This window comes from Notolepis coatsorum, assembly GCF_963971535.1.
Source record: "Notolepis coatsorum genome assembly, chromosome: 9".
NCBI classification, from domain to species: Eukaryota; Metazoa; Chordata; class Actinopteri; order Aulopiformes; family Paralepididae; genus Notolepis; species Notolepis coatsorum.
This window is the reverse complement of record NC_140173.1, coordinates 49,748,307-49,757,578: the sequence shown is the minus strand read 5'-3', so window position 1 is coordinate 49,757,578 and position 9,272 is coordinate 49,748,307. Positions and strand designations below refer to the sequence as shown.

The window sequence follows — 9,272 nt, the reverse complement described above, 5'->3', positions numbered from 1 at the left end:
AGTGGACCGGTTCTGACGGTAGGCAAACTGCAGAGGGTCCAGTGTGTCTGGGATGGTCTCCTTGATGTGTGACATGACTATCCGCTCGAAACACTTCATCACTATTGGGGTGAGTGCAACAGGACGATAGTCATTCAGGCAGGTCACAGTGTTTTTCTTTGCCAGGGGTAGGATGGTGGTGGTCTTGAAGCAGGTGGGCACATCAGCTTGTGCTAGTGACAAGTTGTATATGTCAGCAAGTACGTCAGCCAGCTCTGATGAACAGACCCTGAGGGCACGGCCGGGGGTGTTGTCTGGGCCGGCTGCCTTCCGTGGGTCTGTTCTCCTCAGAACCGCACGTACCTCTGCCGTTGTCACAGTGAGTGGCACTGGTGAGTCCTGCGTGCACTCCGTGGTCAGAACCCCTCTCTGTTGGTTGATGTTGGGGACCTTGAAGCGGGCGTAGCACTTATTCAGCTCATCTGGCAGTGAGGGTTGGCTGTTTGTGACCCCCCTGCTCCCCTGCTTGTAGTCTGTGATGTGTGGCCTTGCCACATGCGCCGAGAATCTGTGGTGGAGTAGAATCCCTCCAGCTTTTGTCTGTATTGTCCCTTGGCCTCGCTGATTGATCTATGCAGGTCGTATCTGGCCTTCTTGTAGTCCTCAGTGTTGCCTGAGACAAATGCAGTGGAGCGGGCACGTAGCTTGGACCGAACATCACAGGGTTTTTGGTTTGGGTATGTCCTGTATTGTTTTGTGTGCTGATGTAGCTAGTTACACTGGAAGCATATTCCTCTAAATCCACAGTACAGGCATCCCTCTGAGCAGCAGTTTTAAAAATAAAAGCAATGCATGAAGTACAGACATAGAATGAGTATAAAAAAGACAGAATAAGAGCAGTGTAATAAAATAAACATAAACTAGCATAAGATAGACAGTGTAAAATAGTGCAATGGTGCAGTGCAATACAATACAAGATAATAAAAGATATAGACAAACTTATTGTCACTGCCTTATTGGCCCACGTCTCTAGTTTATGGGTATAAACTAAACTTCCATGGTGCTGTGATTAACCTAGAGGACACAATAGGTCATTTTATACAGTGAGGTGAAGTTTAAAGCTTATAATTAGGGGTGTAACGATGCATCGATTAATCGAAATGCATCGATTCTAATGTGACCATTCAACGGCATCGATTTGAATATGTTAGAATTAGTATTAGTATTGTTTTTATTGATCTATAGTCCATTCATGCTGAGTGAATCAGTTCCCCCAGCCACATTTGTGTATTCAAAATGTTTGGGGGAATTAACTGATAGAACATTTTCGAAAATTAATCGAATCGAATCGAATCATGGTCAAATGAAGAGATTTCATGATGCATTGAATCGTTGCCTGAATAATCGTAATCGAAATTAATCGTTGTGAGGTCGCATCGTGACACCCCTACTCATAATATGTTATGGAAAGAGAGCTACTGTGAGTACTCACACCATCACACATATACATATGAATGAATGAATGAAAACTTTATTTAACAGATTGCAGAATGGGTACTGCCCTTTTTGCCTGTTACCCTTCAAGAGGCCATTTTGTCCTCTCGCCAGGCTGTCATTGTACATATGAATTTGTTCTTAATTGACCTGCCTGGTTAGATAAAGGTTAAATAAAATAAAAAATAAAAAGTTCCTAGAGTAGGTACTTAATCATTATTTGTGCCACCCTAAAGTACAGTAAAGTTTTGCTAATAATTCAGACGTTATTCTTATGGTTTAGGAAAGTTCCACAGGGTGCTCCCACAGTCACCATTACCAAGTCACCCTTCATGACATTTAATGATGCTGCAGATTCAAATCTCAGTTCTTTGGTTCCTGGCTCGGGCCACAGTCTCTCCACAGATAGGGTTTGGACCGACCATTGCCATACATCGCCCCTAAACCACCAGAGTCTCATGAAGAAATAAAACAAACAGACGTGCAATCATTTTGACATATTTATTGTGAAACGGCAATGTACAAAAAAAACATCAACAATGTGATATATAAAAAATAAATAAATAACCAATAAAGTAATTTGCTGAACTGTTACAAAACAAGAACCTCCAGGGCTCCATTTCAACATTTATCTCAGACATTTGACACAAAGGTAAACATCTGACCGTGGTGTAGAAGAGTTAACGCCTGAGCCAGGAGACCTCTACACAAAGAGAACATGTTCGCTCGCGGCTTCTCTCTCCTACACAGTCACTGCTAAACAGTCGCAGGCAACACGGCCGGCGATCAAGCCTATGTATCACTTTGGTGCAAAGGAACCACAGTGGGACACGAATAGACAACATGTCTCCTCTCCTCTGTGCACCAGAGCTGTGCTTTAAAAGAGTGTTAAAACTCCATCTCTAACTACCATGCAATAGTAGTAGTAGTAGTGGTGGTGGTACTATAGGGAGGTGTAGTGGTTACGTCATTGTCGTTTCCGGCCGGTCCACCTCGCTTGAAATTGCAATGTATTTCCAATGGACACATTTCCAAATCGTCTCGCTGAAAACAAATAAAGCATGAACATTGGCACGGTGTACCTTTCTGTGTGTATTCATCCACAATCTATAGCTCAACATGAAACTATTCGCAATTAATCGTAAAATAATTACGTATAATTGTATTTCAACCAAAAATGCTTAAACAATAATGTTAGTGATAGAAGGGAACTCATTTTGTGCAAAAATGGAAAGCTTGCCAATGTTCATGAGGCAGAATTATTACAATAGCCGATAATACATTTTCCCAATGATAGATCCCTAAACGGGTGGACCGCGCGGGAAACTAAAGTGACGTCAGACTACACCTCCCTATTGTCCCGTTCATCAGGCTGTCGAGCTAAGAGGAGGGGGGGGTGGAGGACGTCCTCTTCTGTGACCTCTGATCCCTGGGTTTCCTCTGCCGTAGCCCCTGCTGCTGGCCTCTCCTCCTCCTCCTCCTCCGCAGGCACACGCTCACGTCCCGTCCCAGCTTGTGGGCCCTGGAACAGAACAGGAACAGAAGCACCATGTTCAGCCAAGTCTGACGACCCAAGACGTGCTTCGTGTCCGGGTTGCTACCGGATGTTGTCATTACATTAGCTGAATGAATGGATGTCATTAAATTAGCTGTATGATTGGATGTCATTAAATTAGCTGTATGATTGGATGTCATTAAATTAGCTGTATGAATGGATGTCATTAAATTAGCTGTATGCTGTACTGACTGACCGCTTGATCTCTTATCTTTACTGTATATGAGACTGTTGATCAGCTGACAGGGGCTTCTTTGTAGAGCAGTCTTTTATTACCAATATTGGTTGTAAAAAGGCTCCGCTTTGTTGGCCCAGTGTACTGTAGATTAGATTAGATTCATACAGCACAAGTACAGTACAACGAGAAGAGGTTTGGCACCCAACCAGAGTGCAAGGTAACAGTAAAGTGCAATAGTAATATACAATGTAAAGGTTATTAAACTGGGTATAAAATATATAAATTAGTACTATTAGTGTGTACAGAGTTGTAATATGTACAGTGATACAGGTATGTAGCCAAAATGGTAGTAGCCATACTGGCCAGCAGCAGTGCAGCAAAATATAACCAGATGTCAGTGCAGTGCAGCAAAATATAACGTAATTTCTGTGCATGGTTGCTTTCGTGGCCAGATAAAATGTGTGTAAGGAAAGGCCAGGGATAGCCATTGTGCGAGAATCATTCATAAACAAAACAGAAGCAAAACTAAAGTGGATCTAATACGTAAACTCCAAAACTGAAATTAACTGAGAAGAACCATTTGTTCCAGATATGGGTTTTACACCACACAGTCTGGTGGCTGAATGTCGGGAATTTGTTTTTAAGTAGGCTCAATTTATCAACGGAAAAGTCTGGCACTCTAACGAGGAAGTCTTGCTCTGTTGACATGGAACACTAGAGGCCTTAATATCCACACTCTGTGGAATGTCCACCGATCCGTTTATTGATTTTCAAACACAGGTTCTTCTCACAGAATCACTGCCAGTGTTTTAGATCGGACAAATAGCTATTCAGGTCGAAACCGTCATTTAGAAAATCTAAGATTTTATCCTCACGGCCAACATGTGGATATAAATATTGGGGGGAGGGGGGGTGACAATGGTCTGGTCTCTCACCTGTTCCAGCAGCGGATCAGTTGTTTACCCAGCGGAGCCTCTGGGTTCAGACACACGGCCTCACTGTTCCTCTTCAGGACAACTCTGACATGAACCACAGATACACACAGAGTTATAGTCACGTGTGTGTGTGTGTGTGTGTGTGTGTGTGTGTGTGTGTGTGTGTGTGTGTGTGTGTGTGTGTGTGTGTGTGTGTGTGTGTGTGTGTGTGTGTGTGTGTGTGTGTGTGTGTGTGTGTGTGTGTGTGTGTGTGTGTGTGTGTGTGTGTGTGTGTGTGTGTGTGTGTGTGTGTGTGTGTTGATCTGGTACTCTCAAGACCCACATGTGCGTTTACATGATGTAATTTGCATGTGTGTATTTTTTGCATGTGTGTATTAATGCTATCAGACTTTTAAACACAGACAGTAGTCATTTTAAGTAGCCTTTTACACTTAGTTGTCTGTTTTTACTTTTACTTTTACTTTTGCTGTGCTGTCATTGAGATGTTTTTGTTACTCGTGAAGCTACAAATATGAATTGCCCCACGCAGGATCAATAAAGTTGTCTGAATCTGAATCTGAATGTCAGATTTTGATACTCACATGACTGTATGTCTGTGACAGCTGGGGCTTCTTGGCATAACAGTGAGCTCTTTTAGCTGTCCTCTGACGGACCCCTGTGTATCTGGACACACGCATCGTCCAGGGACAAACGTCCCATCTGACTCCCGCACTGCAAAGACACAGCAGCAGTAGCAGGGTTAATGGCAGGGCAAGAAGAGCATCAAAACAGCAGCACACATGATAGACAGAACTGACTGACAAACGTTGACACCCACATGAGTTATAGGAGGACTGCTGTCTAATGTACTTCACTGATTATTATTATTTTTTAAACAGAGAGAGAGAGAGAGAGAGAGAGAGAGAGAGAGAGAGAGAGAGAGAGAGAGAGAGAGAGAGAGAGAGAGAGAGAGACAGAGACAGAGACAGACAGACAAACGATAGATAGATAGATAGATAGATAGATAGATAGATAGATAGATAGATAGATAGATAGATAGATAGATAGATAGATAGATAGATAGATAGATAGATAGATAGATAGATAGATAGATAGATAGATAGATAGATAGATAGATAGATAGATACAAATAATAATAATTACAATACAAAAAAAGATTGCAGTAGATTTCTTATTGATTATGATAGATTATAGACAGATATATACTATAGATAGATACTACAGATATATATATATATATAGAGAGAGAGAGAGAGAGAGAGAGAGAGAGAGAGAGAGAGAGAGAGAGAGAGAGAGAGAGAGAGAGAGAGAGAGAGAGAGAGAGAGAGAGAGAGAGAGAGAGGGAGAGAGAGAGAGAGAGAGACAGAGATAGAGATAGATAGATAGATAGATAGATAGATAGATAGATAGATAGATAGATAGATAGATAGATAGATAGATAGATAGATAGATAGATAGATAGATAGATAGATAGATAGATAGGGCTACTCTTACCTGTGATCAGTACACAGTAGAGGCTTAGAGCAGCTAGCTGACAGACTGACGGGAGGTAAAGCTTCATGCTGGCACTGAGCTGAGCTGACACTGAACCCTGAGCCGTGGGGTGTTACTGCTTTATAGAGCCCCTCCCACCTTTATAGAGCTCCTCCCACACACTCATCTGCACTCACAGAGCTCGGAATTCCCCAAGTCACTTACTTTCCCTAGAGAGAGAGAGAGAGAGAGAGAGAGAGAGAGTCAAGGACAACCTTTCCTCTGGATATGTCACAAATAGACTGCTTGACACCTTGAAGGACGCAGTGATTCATTATTTTGTCTCAATGCTAATTCAGTCCCCTCCCCCTTGCATATTGCCTTTTAGAATGCATATAGAACTGACATTAACATTGGAGAACTTGATGGTAACCTTCCTATAGTATAGCATATCTCTCTCCAACAGGGATGCCTTTAAGCATTACATCACGCGCAGGAGTGTGTTATAGGAATTAGATCATGCCTAGGGGTGGTTGTTAGGCCGGAGGCGCAGCCAAGGGTCGTTAGACCCCCCCTAGGCATGATCTAATTCCTATAACACACGACTACAAGTGGTGTAATGTCTTTTATACAATGGCCGAATTCACCCAACCTTATTGCTATAGAATAAACACACAGTAATTGAAGCATAATGGAGATTTATTCACAAAACCATCCACAGAGAAAGTAGATCCAATAGTAGACCCACTAGTAGACACCAGAGGGAGCTCCACAAACCATGTTAAACCCAGATAGACAGTACTGCTACATCTATACATTTATGACATACCAGATTTACAAATACAGTACTGTTTTTGTAGGGTGATTGTGGTTTATTTACATTTACATGTGGAGTGTGTTATACGAAATACCCCCCCCACCCCTCCACCCCACCTACCAATCTCCTACCTACCAACGTCCTCCAATGTACAGTTTCTTCGTCAAATGTATATACTCTCTTTTTTAGACTCTTCTTGTATCACAAACAGTACTGTATTTGTAAATCTGGTATGTCATAAATGTATGTAGCAGTACTGTCTATCTGTATGTCATGTATGTCATATATGTTATGATGCATTGAAAATGGGGGACCCTGATGTAAACAAGACGAAAGTCTTTCTCTGGTCTGCATCCCCTTAACAATTGTGTGTATTGAGCTGTACTGTATTGTACCCATTCTGCAATCTGTTAATAAAATGTTCAATCAATCAATCAAATAACAACCGGTAACTTCACTGTGCTTTTTAAACAAGATGTAGCAGTACTGTCTATCTGTATGTCATGTATGTCATATATGTTATGATGAATTGAAAATGGAGGACCCTGATGTAAACAAGACGAAATTCTTTCTCTGGTCTGCATCCCCTTAGATGGCAAATAAGCTAATTTCCCAAAATGTTGGCGTTTTCCTTTAACAATTGTGTGTATTGAGCCGTACTGTATTGTACCCATTCTGCAAACGTCGGCCATTTTTATTTATTTTTTATCTCCGCGATTTTTCTTTAGTTTCACAATGAGTCATGACAAATTAATTACATAATCCATGTGTATGTAACGAACTAACATATTCCAGTTGAATGTATCTTTTTTGGAGGATTTGTTCAAAAGCTATTCATACTTCCATTTTTCTATCTATGGCGGATTGATTCAGACAGAAAAAATTAAGTAATTCGGTTGTGGGAGGGATCTGGGGTCACGTGGAGTGTGTTATACTAAATAACAACCGGCAACTTCACTGTTTCAGCCAATCAGAATCATAGTAAATTTTTTTTTAAATAAATACCTAAAGTACAAAATGCAAACAATGAGGTATGGATGTTAGTGCAAATCCTTCTGTAATAAATAGATAAAATATGGTGGGGTGTTAAAGGTGTTTTAAGTGTCTAAAGTGAATGTTAAAGGTGAGGTTTAAAAGGTTTAAAGTGAGTGTGTGCATGTGGATGTGTGAATTAATGTAGATGGATGGGTTAGTGAACTCTTAGCTTGCCCACAGACCACCTACCTATGTATTTTGTATCTTTTGCTTGCAGATGGTTTCTAAATTGCGTCTCCCCCCCCCCCACACACACACACACAGACACAAAGTCCCAAAATGAGCTCTTATCTGCTCTTACTTGTGTAAGATCCACCCCACTGGTGCTGTTCAGCCCATGGAGATCAAATATTAATATTAACGTTAAAGGAACACGCCAACATTTTGGGAATCAGTAGAAAGCTATCTGGCTGAATGTTAGCCTAGCTTAGCACAATGAATGGAAGTGGACATGGCCGGTTAGCCTTCGGGAGAGGTGTTAGTTGGACAATGGGTCTCATTCACCAACGACTTACAACAAAAAGGGCTTTCTCTTAGGACCATTTGAGACCTTTTCGGGACGATTTTGGGATTCACCAACCGTCCCAATATAGAATAGAATAGAAATACTTTTATTATCCCGTGGGAAATTTGACACTGCAAATCGCTCAACATTTAAACATTTAAACATTTAGACAGAACAGGTCACGAATAAGAATAATAAAACAAATCAAATCAAGTTGCCTAAGATATATTCATGTCTTGCCCGAAAATATCTCAAATGGCCCTAAGAGAAAGTCCTTTTTGTCGTAAGTCCATTGGTGAATGAGACCCAATAGGCTACCCGACCATGTCCGCTTCCATTCAGCCAAGTAGCTTTCTACAGAACGCACAGAGAGGAAACTGGTATCTATCTTCTTGTCTCTCTCTGGAGAAGACGGTACGCTAATTTCCCAAAATGTTGGCGTGTTCCTTTTAAGTTAATTAGATGTTCTATGTTTGATCCAAACTGAGGGAAAGCTCTGTAGTTGTCCAGAGTTTCCGTTTTGATTCACTGTATCCACAGTTCATTTCAGGATGTCTAACCATTGTCCTCACATGCGTTTGAGATCAGTCCCTGGCGTTGTGTCAAACAAATGCCACGTGGTTTCTCCTAATGCCATGTGATTTCTTCTAATCCTCGCCGCCGCTGCCTCTACACTGGAGTTATAGCTTTCCTTTGTAGAAGCCATTCCAATCCTGCAATTTGAATGGAAGATTAAACCCAGCGACACTATGATGGCATTTATAGTTTCAGTCTGAATACAAATCTGTTTCAATGTTATCAATTACACTTTTCATGTGATTCACTTACAGTACCATGGATATGACAAATCCACGCACTTCTTATTGTTGTTCTTCTTTCAATGTAAACATGTTGTAGAAAGTGTACACACACTGTACAGAGGTCCTGACTCCACGTGTGCTTCTCTTTTGCTGTGTCCACCAGCTATGATCCAGTCAGAATGGATGAGGGTCAGACCGTATATGTGAAGCTCAACGAGGACAAGCTCATCCCCAAGTAAGTCATTTCATTTCAAACCTTTATTCATACAGGTAAAATACCTTTTTTTTCTTACAGGTAAAATACCTTTATTCATACAGATAAAATACCCTTATTCATACAGGTAAAATACCTTTTTTTCTTACAGGTAAAATACCTTTATTCATACAGGTAAAATACCTTTATTCATACAGGTAAAATACCCTTTTTCATACAGGTAAAATACCTTTATTCATACAGGTAAAATACCCTTTTTCATACAGGTAAAATACCTTTATTCATAC

General features: G+C 41.0%; 2 protein-coding genes across 3 annotated transcripts in view; one reads left to right on the top strand and one right to left on the bottom strand.

Moving 5' to 3' along the window:
- Positions 1-1,960: 1,960 nt before the first annotated feature.
- Positions 1,961-5,734, bottom strand: LOC311234298 (C-X-C motif chemokine 10-like). Its single transcript, XM_084321434.1, has 4 exons — positions 5,636-5,734; positions 4,723-4,852; positions 4,142-4,225; positions 1,961-2,995 (listed from the first exon to the last, which is right to left on the bottom strand). The coding sequence occupies exons 1-4, from the start codon at positions 5,700-5,702 to the stop codon at positions 2,854-2,856; spliced, it is 423 nt and encodes a 140-aa protein (XP_084177560.1). The 5' UTR covers positions 5,703-5,734; the 3' UTR covers positions 1,961-2,853.
- A 3,205-nt stretch (positions 5,735-8,939) lies between these two features.
- Positions 8,940-9,272, top strand: part of rassf4a (Ras association domain family member 4a) — an 81,367-nt gene continuing 81,034 nt past the window's right edge. For both annotated transcript variants that reach the window (XM_084321216.1, XM_084321215.1), the window contains exon 1: positions 8,940-9,006. In XM_084321216.1, the coding sequence (XP_084177342.1) occupies positions 8,951-9,006 (56 nt within the window). In that variant the 5' untranslated portion in view covers positions 8,940-8,950. The remainder of the gene's footprint in view (positions 9,007-9,272) is intronic.

What these genes read in the sequence shown, in the direction of transcription:
- LOC311234298 (XM_084321434.1), bottom strand. Translation starts at nt 5,702, where the DNA reads ATGAAGCTTTACCTCCCGTCAGTCTGTCAGCTAGCTGCTCTAAGCCTC. An exon ending in CTACTGTGTACTGATCACAG is followed by an intron (nt 4,853 to 5,635) that starts GTAAGAGTAGCC and finishes GTGTCTTTGCAG; the next exon opens with TGCGGGAGTCAGATGGGACG. An exon ending in CTGATCCGCTGCTGGAACAG is followed by an intron (nt 2,996 to 4,141) that starts GTGAGAGACCAG and finishes GTTCTGTTCCAG; the next exon opens with GGCCCACAAGCTGGGACGGG.